General features: G+C 43.2%; 1 protein-coding gene and 1 long non-coding RNA gene across 3 annotated transcripts; both read right to left on the reverse strand.

Moving 5' to 3' along the window:
* Nucleotides 1-375: 375 nt before the first annotated feature.
* On the reverse strand, nucleotides 376-4,011 carry amn1 (antagonist of mitotic exit network 1 homolog). Of its 2 annotated transcripts, none has more exons than XM_084450524.1 (7): nucleotides 3,868-4,011; nucleotides 3,366-3,498; nucleotides 3,129-3,258; nucleotides 2,714-2,931; nucleotides 2,359-2,415; nucleotides 744-855; nucleotides 376-515 (listed from the first exon to the last, which is right to left on the reverse strand). In XM_084450524.1, the coding sequence occupies exons 1-7, from the start codon at nucleotides 3,918-3,920 to the stop codon at nucleotides 442-444; spliced, it is 777 nt and encodes a 258-aa protein (XP_084306650.1). In that variant the 5' UTR covers nucleotides 3,921-4,011; the 3' UTR covers nucleotides 376-441. The 2 variants fall into 2 exon arrangements, with proteins under 2 accessions (XP_084306650.1, XP_084306651.1); XM_084450525.1 differs by lacking the exon at nucleotides 3,868-4,011 and adding an exon at nucleotides 3,764-3,859.
* Nucleotides 4,012-5,499: 1,488 nt separating this feature from the next.
* LOC311318177 lies at nucleotides 5,500-8,561 on the reverse strand. Its single transcript, XR_014630794.1, has 3 exons — nucleotides 6,651-8,561; nucleotides 5,967-6,032; nucleotides 5,500-5,848 (listed from the first exon to the last, which is right to left on the reverse strand). It is a non-coding gene; the product is annotated as an uncharacterized lncRNA (long non-coding RNA).
* Between the last annotated feature and the right edge of the window lie 8,096 nt (nucleotides 8,562-16,657).

Consider the following 16,657-nt stretch of genomic DNA (forward strand, 5'->3'; position numbering starts at 1 on the left):
TACACTAAAAGACTTTTGACCGTTTTACAGCGGCCATCTCCAATACAACAAACCGTGACTGTTCTGATTGTTTTACAGTACAGTATGTACTTGTGTTAATACCAAATAATTAATTGTAGAATGAATATCACAAAGTGCCTCACATACACGTTTATAAATTACAGGTTTTGGGTTTCTAGGTCTAGTATATCAATAAACAGTGCAATTAATTTACCATATGTAACAGAAGAGGGTGGTCACACTCCATTAAAACAAGTTTTCACTTATTGTGAAGCTCTTCCCCTCCCTACCTGTTTAATGAATCAACATTCATTCCTCAAGTGACCTGTGTGCATATAGTTATAACTGGTAAAAGACACAGATTCAGTGGTAGACCTTGACATACAAAGGATTGTTACACTGTTAAGTTAGTCTCTTCATTCGGTTCTTCTCAATACTTCATCAGTAGACTGTCCAGGACACCTGATGTATCTTATCAGGGCCTATAAAGTTATGGAGGGCCTCCCTGGACCGATCTGAGGGACAAAAAAAAAAAACTGATTCAAGAGTTTAATAACAACTCATAGGGGTGGTTTCCTTAACAGCTGTATAGTCATACAGATAAAAGTCATAAACGGATAAGACCTCATCCTATATTGTGTGCTCAGACTCCATGAGACTCTAGCAGTCCACATTCCTTCCTCAGGAGTACAAGACAAAAGAATAACTACTAAACACATTGACAGCCAGATTTGGAAGCATACTTGTAATCTGAGGACACCCATGGAAGTTGAAGATGCGGATGTTGGGGCAGTGTGTGAGCACAGCTGTCACAGCCTCGTCTGTCAGGTTAGCACATCGAGCCAGCTCCATTTCCTACAAGACAGGAAATGTATACATTATTCAGAGGCACAATAGAGAGGAACTTGGAAAAGGTAAGCGTTGCCAGATGTACAATAATTATATTTGTCCAATAATTTTGCCCTCTGTACGATCAATAATTATCAGTTTAGTCATTCATTTCCCCGAGTCCCGACATCATCAGGATATACACTATATGGACAAAAGTATTGGGCCACCTACACATTACATGGGAGCTTTTATGACATTCTAAATTCATAGGCATTAATAATATTAAATATGGAATTGGTCCCCCTTTGCAGCTACAACAGCTTCTACTCTTCTGGGAAGGCTTTCTGCAAAATGTTGTACTGTCTGGGAATTTTTGCCCATTGATCTAGAAGAGCATTTGTGAGGTCAGACACTGATGTTGGACGCGAGGGCCTAGCTTGCAATCTCCATTCTAGTTCATCCCAAAGGTGCTTGATGGGGTTGAGGTCAGCTAGGGCTCTGTGCGGGCCAGTCAAGTTCTTCCACACCAACCTCACCCAACCATGCCATTATAAACCTTGCTTTGTGCACTGGGGCAGTCATGCTGGAACAGAAAAGGGCCTTCCCCAAACGGTTCCTACAAAGTTGGAAGCATAGAATTGTCCAAAATGTCTTGGTAAGCTGAAGCATTAACATTTCCCTTCACTGGAACTAAGGGGCCCAGGCCAATCCCAGAAAAACAACCCCAGACCATCATCCCTCCTCCACCAAACTTTACAGTTGGCACAATGCAGTCAGGCAGGTAACGTTCTCCTGGCATTCACCAAATCCAGACTCGTCCATCAGACTGACAGATAGAGAAGCGTGATTCGTCACTCCACAGAACACGTTTCCACTGCTTCAGAGTCCGGTGGCCGCGTGCTTTACACCACTCCATCCGACGCTTGGCATTGCGCTTGGTGATGTGAGGCTTGCCTGCAGCTTCACAAATGTTTGTAGAGACAGAGTGCATGGCTAGGTGCTTGATTTTATACACCTGTGTCAATGGGACTGAATGAAACACTTGAAATCAATGATTAAGAGGTGTGTCCCAATACTTTTGTCCATATAGTGTAAATTCCGCTCCACAGAGGACTATGTGTGGTCTCTACAAGGGAGATTTACAGTGGTAGTGTGGTCAGCGAAATAGTTCCAGTTCAAATTAACGGTCGTTTCAACATTCGGTTTGCGAATAGCCTACATTTCACAGGACATCATTCAGAGACCAAGTATGATTAAACCATGAGCTTCTCATATCGGAAAAGGCTACACATTTTTGTGTTTTCCTGTGCCCTGTCCACTTATATGCTAAAAAAATGAAAAGTTGTTTGTCTCAATAGCCTACGTGTTTTTTAAATTACACATTTACGCCTATTTCTCTTGGTTATGGGGTGTGATAATTTTCCTCAAAATACTATTTTAAGATATTTCCCATCTGGCAACACTGTCAGGAAGTGAAGTTTTAAGGTATCAAATCTTTATGATTGATTTTTTTTTTTTCCATCTTACCTTTAGATTGTTGGAGCTGAGTCCTGTGGCCAGTCCAATGATGCCAACATCTGTGATCTGAGAATAAAAACAAGGTCTGTTCATATATGTGAGGGTGCTGACAGGTGTGTGTGTGTACAGTATCTGTGTGTGCATGCAGATTTAGTATTGTGGCCATTCTCCAAATCTTGTAAAATCTGTGAAAGAGAAAGTTGATTCCAAGGCCAATGCAAGAAGAGTTGATTAAATCTGCCATTGGCAATTTAATTGGTTAAACCCCATGAAGTAAGTAAATTTAACCATGTATTGATATCAGTGGCCAATCGCTGCAGACAGACAATGCTCATTGTTAACATGAATTGTGGTGGTTAGCGACCTGTGTTCCAGAGAGGTAGAGGCTTTGCAGCAGCCTGCAGTTCCCAGCCAGGGCGAGCATGGCAGCATCTCCTATGGCTGGGCAGTCTCTCAGTGAGAGGACCTCCAGGGAGCGGCAGCTGTGGGCCAAGGCCAGGACTCCCTCATCTGTCACCCCAGTACATTCAGACAAATCCACAACCTGCAGGCCAGGGCAGAAGGAGGCCACGGCTATCACACCTAGGCAGGACCAAAGAAGGAAGGAAGGTTGTCACATTGTACTTATCATGTTCATGAATTAGATCATTTGTGTGCCTAAAGATCATCTATGGAGGCTCCTAATGGAAGTAAAATGTTGTGATATCCTCGCAGTTAGCTGATTCAATACTCCTATTGTGTGATGACAAAAGGTAGAGGTGAGCTGAGTAGAGAAGTACCCTCAGAAGTAATGCTTTGGCAGCCCCTCAGTAGTATGGTCCTAAGCTGAGGGCAGTGGAGCTGGAGTAGAGTGGAGTTTGAGACCTGGCAGTTCTGCAGGTTCAGTATTTGTATCGCAGGATGCAATAGCTGAGGGTACATATAGCATTAACACCAATGTACCTGATACCTAGCAATGCTAGTTAGCACCAGATTGTATATTTCAACCTTACAGCCATCGATTACTGATACCATACCTGACTGATGTTGAGGTCAGTGACTGTGCCATGGCTCGTCATGATCCGGACCAATTTGTCCTTGATGTCCCCAGGTAAGGCCACGATGTCGTTTTTATAGTGGTCTGCATAGATCGCCACACAACCAGCACATCTGCGAATGAAAACGAGCACTGGTCGTGCCAAACTCCTCTATGGTTGGGACCCAGTAGCCTAAACATTAGCTACCATACCAAGTACCCTACGGCAGTAACTCCACCTGCTGTGCAGGCTAACCCAGTGATGTGGATGCCTAGCTCATTTACACTGATGGTGTACAAGCACAAATAATGACCTGCTTTTATATATTTTCTTAATTATAGCTATTTACGTTAGCTAATGCTCGTTAAAACAGGAATGTAAGTTAACCATGATCTTACCAGCAAATGTGCGGTGCATTATTTTAGACCAAATGAAAAGAACAATGTCTGATTTAATGCTTGGGTCCCCAGCTTCGTAGGCTTAACTTGCAAAGGTTACTCACATATTCAAAAGCGAGTCCACTGCCATACTGAAGTCAACTTCGCGTTTTAACATGCTAAACTGCTACTGCTTAGTTACCGTTGGCGTGAAAATAAATAAAGCTTTATTTAGACGACGTCGTCTGCAGTCCTCTCATGAGTCTTTTGTTTGGGGGTGGGGCTTATACAAGAGAGCTGCGCAGTCTACTATATTTGATATGAAAAGCCTAGCTGCGCAGTCTACTATATTTGATATGAATAGCATATCAAACTAGAAAGTACATTTCCTGGAGAAAATGTGAGGTGGGCTAGCTGCTGCAGCTGTATGTAACAGCTACTGCTAGAACTACTATGGACCAGGCAATCTCCATGCACCCACCTGCGAAGACCGTGCGTCTCTAGCCCACTCAGGGGCTGAGTTGTGGGCGTGGACAGTGGCATGGTGGTGAGACTCCGCCCCCTCAGGTCAGAGCTGGTCGAGGACAGTGTACCCCTCTCCGGGCCACCTACCCGCCCGCACCGGTGAAGACCACATGTGTCTCTAGCCAACTGGGGCTGAGTTGTGGGCCCGTGGCGTGGATAGTGGCGTGCTGGTTAGGCCCCGCCCCCTTGGGTCACAGCTAGTCGGGGACAGTACAGTGACCTCTGGGCAATTTCAATGCATCCACCAATGAAGACTGTGTCTCTAGCCCACTCAAGAGTTGAGTTGTTGGGCCCGTGGCGTGGATAGTGGCGTGGTGATGAGACTCCACCCCCTCAGGTCAGAGCCAGTCGGGGACAGTGTAACCCTCTCCGGGCCACCTACCTGACTCCACCATGAAGACCTCCGGGCAGTCTCCTTGCACCCACTGGTGAAGACTGTGTGTCTCTAGCTCAATCAAGGGCTGAGTTGTGGGGTCTGTGGCGTGGTGGTCTCAAAAGCAGTTTTAAGCAGTTTCAATGGGACAAAAAATAGTTTTAAAAGTTAAATTTCTAAAAAACTATCAAAAATATCAAAAATCTGAATGGATCCGTTCAAGAGCTGAACGTCATGAACATTTTAAAGTTTGAATGAAGTTTCTAGCACAAAGTATGAAGAACTAGTTAAGGTTCAAAAAAGCGGGGAGAATAATAATAAAGAAAGAAAGAAAGAAATAGTGGGAATATCACAAGTTGGGCTAGCTTCTGCAAGCTAGCCCACCTAATAAAGAAATAGTGGGAATATCACAAGTTGGGCTAGCTTCTGCAAGCTACCCCACCTAATAAAGAAATAGTGGGAATATCACAAGTTGGGCTAGCTTCTGCAAGCTAGCCCACCTAATAAATCCTTCCCCCAGCCGCCCACTCCCTTTAACTACTCTGCACCTTATCACCAACTTTCACACGCTATAAAAGCACACCCGACACAATCATCGACACACAAGGTGTCAACACTATGCGAAGACACTGTTCTGTACATCAGTCATTCCCTGTTTACAACTGCATTACAGCATGACACTTCCTGCCTCCCAGTATGACATGGCTTCAGAATATAAGCATACAGGCAGGGCTATCTCATCTCAAGTGTGACGTTCCAGTTTGCAGCAATCACCCACAGGTCAGAAATAACACCATGATGTACATTTCCTTTTTGAATGTTTATTAAAAAAAATATAGTATTGACTAGTTTTGGAGAAAGTAAAAAATATTACAATAAGGCACAATGGTGCATGCACATACATTCAGTGTAGAATAGGTGAGTCTTTAAGTCAAGGAAAAATCAAAAGTCTTTCCCAATTTGTAGCCGTAGGCATAGGCTACAGTAGGGTATGCTAATGCATCCGGTTGAGGAACTCTCACCTCTAATCAATTATGGAGAATATCAAGTCATGATATTCTCTGTGTATTTCTTCTGGTATTCCATGTGCTCCATATTCTCTGTGTATTTCATCTGGTACTCTTTAAAGGCATTGGTGGACTTGGGGGGGTTGGGTTTAGTACAAGGGAGAGGTGAATATTTCTTCTCAGAGTCAGTGGACCAGGCAACTAGAGAAAGAGTTATAGTTTCATTTAAAAAAAGTGACCAATCAAACATATGCATGAGTATCCCCCCTATTCTAATAACTCATCTTCCCAATCAGTACCGTGCATTGTAGCTAGCTACCTTTGGGTTTCTGGATTGTAGTCCTTGAGCTCTTATATTTCCAACTGACAGCGTCGTCACCCATATCTGACAAAATAAGGGTTGATTGTTTACAATAGGGCACACATCTTACCTTTAAAGAGCATATTGCAGCTTGATTTTTTAAATGAATTTACATTTTGATCATGATTAGGCCAACTAAAAAGAATTGAAAAAATCCATCTTTACAGACACCAAGGGCAGAAATATGGTGAGAAAGGTTTTTTTTTCTTCATATTTCAGCGATGACGTAGCAGAAGGGAGTCCCAGACCCTGCAGGCTGTCACAGCATAAACGTCTATCGTCACAGCAAACTGCTGAGTCCAGAATTAGCTATTTGCAATAGCACATACTGCACCTGTTTCACTGTTATAATGTGAACACAGCGTTAGATATCGCAATACTAGCCATTTTTTTGTTGTTCTACTGTTGTTGAACTCCGACTTCCTTCTGCTACGTCACTTCCGGTTTGGCGATGTTTTAGATGAGGAAGTAACAAATACAACTCCAGAAATCACTGTAGTACATATTATATATAGTTTTTATTAAAATCTAATTCCTACATATTTTTCTGCACATTGACTCACTGGGGTCCCCAATCTACATTATGCTCTTTATTAAGCAAACTTGGACAGAGGGAAACCTTAAAAGTTTGACATTACTTGCCTGCCTTTGAACCTGTGGTTGTGTCACGGTCTGTGTGTTCTTGCTCTCTGAAGTCGAAAGACTTTGGCAGCACACTGAAACTCAGAGCACTGCTGTCCTGAGAAGGACTGAAATCAGGGTTCCCAATCTCGTATTTACTTTTCTCAGGTGGGCTAATCTTAGCCTTTTTCAGTCTTAGTTTAAGACCATTTAATATGGATTCTTTCTTGCTCCTGGTTTGTTCTGATCCAGCTGGGTCCTCAGGGACTGCCGACAGAATTCCATCCATTTTAGTAGACGTAGCATTCACAACATACTTCTTTCTAACTTCAGGGCACCCATCTCGCTTGGATTTTGTCGTCTTTGTGGGCACAAAATTGTCCTTCCAATCTTTGAGAAGCCGCTCTTTGACTGCACTCTTGGCCTTGGGGCTCTTGACCTCAGGGCTTTTCATCACCAGGTTACCAACCGAAGAGCCCTTTCTCATCCAGGAACTGACATTCACATTAATGGTCGGAGGGGGCGTTGGAGCCCTGTCTGTAAAAGGATTGGTTCGTTTGCCTCTGCTTTTTCCAGTTGTTACAGTTCCATACTTCCGCTGGGGGGAGGAGCCAAACAAGGCCAGTTGTACAACACTGACCGTTAGGCTGCTGGTCACATGATCATATCCTGTCAACCTTTGGGTGGTGCTAGCCTGTGGCTGTTCTTCCTCAAATGACTCAGTAGCCTTTGATTTGATAACTTCAATATCCTCATCAGATGTGTTATGCTCCCCAAATGACTTATTACAGTTTACACTCCAGTTGTGTACAGCAGGCTGCAAGGTAGATTGCAAGCATCTTTTAATTTTATACTTCTTCGGGACAGGCAATTGTAAATAAGAGCCTTCCACACATTGGTTCCTCTTTCTTCCAAATGTTTTGCTCCCAACATTGACTTTCATTGGATTCACATTAGACTTCACTTCTCTCCCACATTCTACCACAGACCTGTCCTGAACTTTTGGCACTGCCAAAAAGTTCCGCTCAACTGAGTTTTCCTCCCCAAAAGAGTCGTCTTTGAAAGTGGGCGTTCCAGGAGTAAGTTCAGACTTGCACTGACATGGGCAGGGTATGGCGCAGTTCATGCCACGCAGTTTGGCCATCAAACTTGAGAGACAGCAGTATTTTTCCATTAGATCCTCAACCTTGTTCTCTGACTTCGCCTCAGTCAACACCACATCCATTTCCTCAGGTAACTCATCCCCCACAGAGCAAAGTGTGGCCCCTCTCTGCTGATCTGCACTCTCTTCACCTTGCACCTGCACATCTTCAAACAAACACAAATATTTGGCCTCTTCTGGAGCTAGAACATGGATCTTCATAGAGTAAAATGGATCACCTGAGCCATCATCTTCTGCACGTTCCATTTTTACAGGTATGTCTCTCTGTGTGCAGCTGTGTGTCAGACAAGACTCTTTAATTTCACTAGCCACATCGGGTTCAGGCCCGGGAGATACAGTCTTAGACTGAGGCATCATTTCTTGCATCTCACTGGCTGCTTCAGATCTGTCATCTTCAGTTCCCATCAGCTCTAGTTGCTCCTCTCTCTGAGAATGAGTATGTTGGCTGTTCTTCAAACACCATGGCAAGCCATATTCTTTATCTATGTCATCTAGCTGTTCATTGGTATTCAACCATGATGACTTGTGCACAATCTTAGGATATACAGTATTATGTCCCAGAACATGACATTTGTCTTTAAGACGACTCAGGTGTTCATCCCTGACATATGAAAATATGACACTCTGTGGTAACGCATACTCCCTACAGACCTCTACTACCTCAGCCATTACATTCTTGTAATAACCAGAGGTTGCCATGTCTACCATTTTTTTATAACTTCCATCCCAATAATGGGCTAATATTGTGTTTGTAACATCTGTTTCAGCACAATCTCCATTATGGATAAAGTATTGGCCCCACTTAAGCAATGCCATCAATTTCCTGTTTGTCCATTCGACTACTGGAACTGAGCACAACTCAACAGTGTCCTCAGATAAAGTTACTGGCCCTTTTGTTTCCATCGTTTCCTTACTTGAATGGTTTACAGGGACTTGGTTCACTACAGTGTCATATTCAGTGTCTTTCCCTTGAGTAGGAGTGAGTGTGGGTTGATGGTTCACACTGGGAAACACCTGAGAATGGTCCTGCTCTGCATACAGCTGTTCTGGGGACTGTCCAGTGTCAATAGGTGCTGATGAATCCAGAGTCAGTGCTCCTTCAGCCTTAGCTGCTGGGGTACTTCCCAATCCAATATGCGGGTCTCCTTGCTTAGATTCAGCAAGCAAGGATGTGGATTGAAGGCCCTCTGCTCCGGCCTGTGATTTTGTTTCATGGGAAATTCGGCCAGGGTTGCCCACAGCTTCAGTGTCTGTTGTGGTGTTTGTAAGTAGCAATTCAACAGGCTTCCTGATGCTTAATGTATCAGTGGTCATGACTTGCTGTGCTTGAGAAAGTGGTTGTACCACTGCAATGGCTTTTTGCCTGTGCCGAGTAGAGGACACTGGTGCTGCAGACGGGTGAACTCGGATATCATTCTGTGGGACTTGGTGAACCAGCAGGTGAGACATATTGATCTGTTCCAGTTGTGATCCATTACTTACAGATGGTCCTTGCTGTTGTTGGCCCTGCAGGACTAGAATATTCTCATTAGGTTTACCTCCCATAAAAATTACATTTCCCACCATAAATCCATTTCCACTTTGGTCCTTTGTTACAGCCGCATTGAAACCCTGCCTGACAGGGTATGGTGGTGGTGCAGGGTCAGATGGCGGTGACTGTACGCTATGGTTTGCCACAAATGCTCCTGTCTGAGATATCAAAGCATTGAGGCTATTAGTATTGTATAGCCCAATGCAAGAGGACAACACTTGGTTTGATCCGTGCTGCAGAGCTTGTGTCCCTGTCTGGTCTGATGGCACCATCTTGTCATGCACATTCATATGGAGGACTCCATTTTTTATAGTCATTCTCTGTAATCCAACTGAAGTATTTAGACGTGTTACCAAAACATGGCTGGAAGGGCTGGAAGTCTGTGCACTTTGGACAGAATCGGAACAAAATAAATAGTTTGAGGTACCGCTGTATTGTAACGGCCGAGGTAGAATCATTCTATTTGAAGCTTGCTGAATCAATACTGCCTGCTGAGGGATACCACACGAAGCCATCTCTTGCCTGCCCTGTTGTGTGATTATGGCTGTGGGAGAGTTTTGAGATGACACTTGACTGTCCTTAGACTGTTCTTTGTAGCTCTGCAACAGAGACAGGTTTTCAAATTTGCCTTTTTCAGGCTGGGGAAGGTTTCCATTTTGTGCATATACACAAGCAGTTTGTGAATCTGAGTTGTCTAATAAGGATTGCCCTCTTGAGAAATCTGCTTCCGATGCTGGCTGAGAGGGGGTCACCTGTCTGCTTGAAGACTGTTGATTGGATGGCTGACCACCCTGTGTCTGTGGTAAAACTGGCACAATCAACACATACTGATTAGAAATGATGGTTGAACTCCTCAGTTGACCTCCGTCCTGATGACCTTCTCTGATGACGAGGGGGTTTGAAGATTGTCCAACATTGGCTTGGGTTCTCGTAGAGGTCTCCATTCTCTGCTCTTAAGTGTAGGCTTTTCCGTCTTTTCTTTATCTCACGTTAGGGTGGAGAGACACCAAATTCTGAAATAACAAAAATGATAAACAGGTATTAGCAATGGAAAAGCAAGCAACAAATAAACAAATTACATCTAAGCCTGAAGAGAGAGTGAAGATTGAGCCTCTGAAATATGGCCTCATGAAAACAAAGATTCCGTTGTTGATAAACTTACTATGGGAAAAGGTTGCTAAATCACTTATTCAACATTCCTCAGTTTTAACCATACATTCCCCCAAACTAGGAGGTAGTGTCAGGACTGTGTGTGTAAGGCAGGAGGGAGACAATTGCTGACGGCACAGGTGAGGTAGGTGCAGAGAGCTAATCAAAGTAACGAGATGCAGGTGGAGCGGACAAGGAAGAAAGGAAACACAAGGGCGGAGTCCCAACCTTAAGTGCATGAGGGATTGTCCCATTGACCTAGAGGGATTGGGGCTGTACCTTTGAAATAGACCTGCTGTCTATTTCTACCGGAGCTTCGCAGAGAGACGGTTCTGGGACACTTCTGCACCGCATCTGGTGGGAACACAATCATTGTCTACAATGGCTGCAGTCAACTCAGGCTGCCGTACGGTAACCGGAATGCACTGGAAATGGAGTAAGTGGAATTGAGGGGTAAGTCTGCACTTCTGCAGAGCCTAAGGGAATTACCCACAGTTCATGTCATTGTGACGTGAAACACGGGCCACAACCGGGGATATGAGGAACGGCCAATAAACAAGCACGGATGGATCAACCAACCCCAATGTTCATATTACAAAAAATATTTTCATGTTTTCAGCTAAACTTGCTTATCTGCAAGTGGCCTTATAATTATTTAGGTTTCAGCATTTTTTGTATACTGTAGGTTATCAACCCTATGGATTTGTATAATTTGATTTGTTTTAAAATATGGGCTATTGTTTATGAATCTTGCCATAAATCATAGATAATAATCCATCTCAATGCAGTGTTCTTTGAATTGAGATTTCCAGCATGAATATCGAAAGAGTTGTGAAGTATTTGTGAAGAAATGTGTGTTGCCATTCTTGATTAAATACTTTTGGATTCATCACAAACAAGAACCACAGGCAGTAATATAGTTAGTGGATGACCACAAAATGAAAATATTTCAACAAGTTGAACAGAAATGTATTGAGGGTAACAAAAAAGGGTTGTGATAATGTAAAGGGGATTGGCTTAGCCCAAAATTAATGTATATGTAGGGGCATTAGGTCTACAAGAAAAACAACATAAAATAAAAAGTCCCAAACCCACAATAGTAAGAATGTAAAGTAACACAATTTGCTGTCCCATTCCTTTTTATACCATTTAGAGCCCTGGCATCCTCTCACACTCAATCACTTTCCAGGTGACGTCAATAAGACCCCGTTTACACCTTGCATTAAAATGTGTCTCCTATCGAGATCTGTATCTAGATAATGATTTAGCCTGATTACATTTACACCTGGCATTAATATGCGTTTTGATTACCTTCAACACGATCTGTTTGAGATCCGATCGACTCTGTCCAACTGACAATCGAACGTCACATCCTGTTTGTTCTTGAATATTTTCGTCTGACTAAATTGAGAGTAGACACTTTTGTCTCGTCTGGACTCCAACTCAATTAAACTTTATTTCAGACCCAGGGTCCAGATAAATAGCAAGACAAATATACTTTTCCTCTTCCTTTATATGCAGCACGCACCAATTAGGTTCGGCCTACAGGTGTAGCTAAGATAACAATCAGTGATGAAGTTGTCAATCAGAATCAGTTATGTTTCAGCGCTCAAGTGGCTGCACAGTGATATTGGCTGCTCTAAATTATCTTTGCCAGCAGGTGTCAGTAGCGAACAAAGCATTAAATGAGGCTTCTAGTAATAAATCCTTTTGCAATACAATGTGCCTAAAAGGTTCGATGCTTCAGAAAGCCTCGTTTCGCCATCACTTAATATAGCCCCGAATAGCATACCGACCTGGACCAGGGCTAACTTGAACGCTGACCGTACATGCGGAAAGATGCGATTTGTGAAGCCAGCTAGCTAGCACCGGGCACACTCATGTATCTGCTCTAGAAGTTGTTTTTGTAAGGAAAAGAACAGTTGAACAATGCGAAATTTTGAACAGTGTCATAATTAATGTTCTTGATAGTCAATTCACAGACCTTGCTGCTTACCTGCATATAGTATGTTGTCCTAGATGTGCGCTCTCCCAATTCGAACCGAACTGCAGTCTTTGCAGCATTTGGATAATTCAGGAGAAGTACAGTGAGAGAGCAGGGTAGGACTATTGGCGCGTTTAAAGCAACCTCGAGATTCTAACGGTGCAAAAAGGCGATGGTGGCCGCAAGGCGGCCGAAGCCAACAATTATTTTCGGGGCGTCACGGGCAGTGTGAGGGAACGTACGTCCATGGCCACAGTTAAATTGAACCTCAAGACCATCGTGATCTAGTGAGCTCACATTCTGTGGCCCAACCCCATACCAGCTATGTACTACCACTCCACCGAGTATTAATGGAATGCCAAGAGGAAACAGTTAGTTGAATTTTACTCACCCGCCTGAAGAGGATGCTCAAGTAGCGTTTCCGCCATTATGGACTGTCATCTGCAGCCGAATTTTTCATACCTTCTCAAGACTGTTGCTACACCACTCTCAGGACACACCATCGCCACGCGCACACCCAGTGATGCCAACTTAGCGACTTTGTCGCTAGATTTAGCGACTTTCCAGACCCCCCTGGCGACTTATTTCATGAAAAGCGACTAGCTACTTTTTCTGGTCATTTGGGGAATTATTGTGTTGACAAGGAAGCAAGCTCAGCTCATGAGTCACAACGAGAGAGAACTTTTTTGGCTGCCTTCACGTCCTCTCTCCCTCGCTCGCCCACACACACACCACACGCGCTGGGATCCCTCCCGCAACAACCAATCATATTGTCAGAAACGGCTAGTTTACTTAGATACTCGTGACGTTAGGTTAAGTTTTAATTAAGCCATGTAGGCTATATTTTTTCCCATTATTCTTTAGGTTGACGTTGTCTAAAGAAAAAAACTAATTATTATTATAGTTATACAGCAAAAAAAAAAAAAGTTTGTAAATAAGTCAATAGTTTGATTGTTTGTTCCATACCCATCATCATCACATGGCTGATGTAGGCTACTAGGGTTGCACTGTAAAAAAAAAAAAAAGCTAATGTTATACAGCAACAGAATAAACACGTTTGTAAATATGTAAATAGTTTGTTTGCCCCTGTTGAACGAGTGGCCATTCACAGTCCATTTTGACCTTGGGGTACCTGGGGATTTCATCTCTTGTCTCTGTTCCGTCTCTCTTTTCTGCCTGCATACTGTAGCTTCCAAATATGGTGTTTCCTATGGATCTGCATACTGTAGCTTCCAAATATGGTGTTTCCGGCTTTAGGTATTGTATGTCTTATGTGATAGGGGAGTTTTTCTCCTCTTGCATTGACGTAGGTGTTAGTTTCATATACGCATGTAGCTTGATTGATGCATTTTGTGTTTTTTGTTGAGCTTTGAACTGTCTGATTGACATCTGTATTGATGCACGTGTGATGCAGATGTAAGGAAATGTTCACCTTATAAGGAGTTCCTTCATACCTTTTTTAAAGTTATGCTTATGTGAACTGAAACTGCTGATGGTCAGCATTGACGCAAGTAACTGGCCATTGACGAATTATGCTTCGCCCCCGCAGCGTGGGCGCACCTTTGATGTATTGTATAAATACTGCATGTTAGCTTAGGATAATTGTCTCTATCTCTTTTGTTACATTCGTGTTATAAGATGAGATTAAGAACGGCTATAGGATAAAGCTCTAAATTAATTTAGCTATAAGTAGCTTTTTAAGGTTACCTAGAATAACTAAAAAGGTGATAGTTATTCGAGCCCAAGGTCACCGTGACAGGAATATCGCAGCGGCGGTCCGTTGCGTCAAATCCTCTCATTCTCACTGAGCGTTCCGTCCTTCACCAAATGTTCATTTTCCTTCGTATATCCCCCCAGTCATTCGGATCGGCTCTACAATGTTATGGGTTCTAGGTTGGCCCATTCTACACCCCTCCACCGAGTTTCGTGAAAATCGCTCTGGTAGTTTTTGCCTGAGAGTGGTGTGAGCGTGGCCTCATTGTCCTGAGAGTGGTGTGGGCGTGGTGATGGTGTGTCCTGAGAGTGGTGTAGCAACACTGTGTCTTGAGAAGGTAGGCCTGCAGGCAGATGCCTCTTGAATTTTTCCAGGCAGGTCAACACCCTTACAAAAACACTATAGTAGGCTATTACTATATAGAATTACTATTGAAATACCACAAAAAACTATCAGTATTACCATTGTACTACTGAAACCTATGGTTTTTTGGGACGCACTATAGAAAATTACTATAGTAGCCTACTACTATAGAGCTGGCTATACGAGGCTGAAGTTAGAACCCGTTTCTCAGAACCCGTTTGGAATTATCCGGTCCACCTTAAAATAAGGTTCAAATCGGGATTGAATCAAGATTAAAAGAAAACTACCGCAAAATGTCATGGGTTCTATACTACACAGTGGTAGTAGACCCCCTCCCGGTCTGACTCGTGGAGTTTCACGAGATTCTGATGTGGCATTTCAACATAAACCCTTCTAAAGTCTCAAAAACTGCTTAAATCAGGATTAAAAGAAAACTACCTAAAATGCCACGGGTTCTATGCTACACAGTGGTAGTAGACCTCCTCACAGTCGGACTCGTGGAGTGGCATGAGATTCTGATGTGCCATTTCAAAATAAAAGCCTTCTAATGTCTCAAAAACGGCTTGAATCAGGATTAAAAGAAAACTACCCAAGATGCCACGGGTTCTATGCTACACAGTGGTAGTAGACCCCCTCCCGGTCTGACCCGTGGAGTTTCACAAGATTCTGATGTGGCATTTAAAAAAAAAAGCCTTCTAAAGTCTCAAAAACTGCTTAAATCAGGATTAAATCAGGATTAAAAGAAAACTACCCAAGATGCCACGGGTTCTATGCTACACAGTGGTAGTAGACCCCCTCCCGGTCTGACTCGTGGAGTTTCACGAGATTCTGGAAATAGGAAATACTATAGGAAATACTATAGTATTACTGAGTTTTAGGCATTTCGATAGTAATTCTTTGTTGTTGTTTTTTCTGAAGAATTACTATTGTAATACACACTATAGAAAATGACTAGAGTAATACTATACAGCTAGCTATGCTGATATTATACTGAATCAATTGTTGGCTTTTGGAGTTCTTCTGTTGCTCTGCGTTGTGTAATTTCTTGTAAGCCTTAATACAAGTTGCAGCATAATCTAATATGGACCATGATGTTAATTGCCTATTCTTGATGTGATACCCATTGATCCCCCACACAGGATTGGAAGCGGCAAAAGATGATTTATTAGACAGAACTTCACTCACATGGAAACAGTCCCTGTCTTTCCCTGTCTCTCGGCTGGCTGGAGCTGTGGGCAGAAAACGAGGCCTGCGTCTCCTTCCGTACTCCCCCGCTTGGTCTTATCGGGGCTGGGCAGCCACAAACAGAGTCTACCGCATTCACAATCAAAGTCTCAAGGTTTGGTCAATACATTAAATAGTACTCTCTCGCCCCACCCATACGCGTCTCTTAAGGCCTAGTGAAGTCAGATTCGCTCCCCCGGAGGGGCCCTACTGTCACAAATGTGTGGTGATGACTTTCGTTGTCTTTTGTCATTGTCCTTATTCAGCTCTGCATTGTGTTTCGATGACAATAAAAGACGGCCCCCAATCTCACAATGTACCACACAGTCCAGTGTCTCCTTGTTCTGATGTATCCCAAATAAATCTCTCCAACACGGGATTTGAGCCTCAAGCAAAAGCATGTTTATTCCAGAAGGTTTTGCATACAAAAGACGATGGCATATAGTCTTATGAACAGTTGACCTCTCGGTATGCTGTCTGGACCCAAATCAAAGCATTGGTCTCGTTGCAACGTTCTTATGTGGTGTCCCCCCTCCCTCGTCTCTTCTCCGATAAGACTGTCTTTCTGGTCTCTTCTGTGGCCTTGTTTGGTCACGTTAACCTACGCCGCCTCGGCACCCAGGCCTTTATCTCTAACCACAACAATGGTGTTTGGCACAGAGTGTACCAGCCATGGAATGTCTATGGAAGAGGGACACCGTTTCTTACCGAAAACTCAAGCCGACAGCCATACTCAGAGGTCAATCATCATAATTAGGAAATAGCTAACAGGATCATATTAAAAGGCATTTCTCTGAAAATCAACCATATTCAACAATCCCTCCTAAGATTATACGTGAACACGCAGAATCATAATGATCAAGAGAAATGTTGACTTCCAAAATCTAAACCTGAACAGACA

Source organism: Borostomias antarcticus, assembly GCF_949987555.1.
Source record: "Borostomias antarcticus genome assembly, chromosome: 15".
Taxonomy (NCBI): domain Eukaryota; kingdom Metazoa; phylum Chordata; class Actinopteri; order Stomiiformes; family Stomiidae; genus Borostomias; species Borostomias antarcticus.

Coding starts and splice junctions, on each gene's coding strand:
- amn1 (XM_084450524.1), bottom strand. CDS start 3,920: ATGTTAAAACGCGAAGTTGACTTCAGTATGGCAGTGGACTCGCTTTTG. Junction 3,499..3,867: donor GTGGACTCGCTTTTGAATAT/GTGAGTAACCTT, acceptor TTTCATTCGCAG/ATGTGCTGGTTGTGTGGCGA. Junction 2,932..3,128: donor CCAAAGCATTACTTCTGAGG/GTACTTCTCTAC, acceptor GGTCCTGCCTAG/GTGTGATAGCCGTGGCCTCC.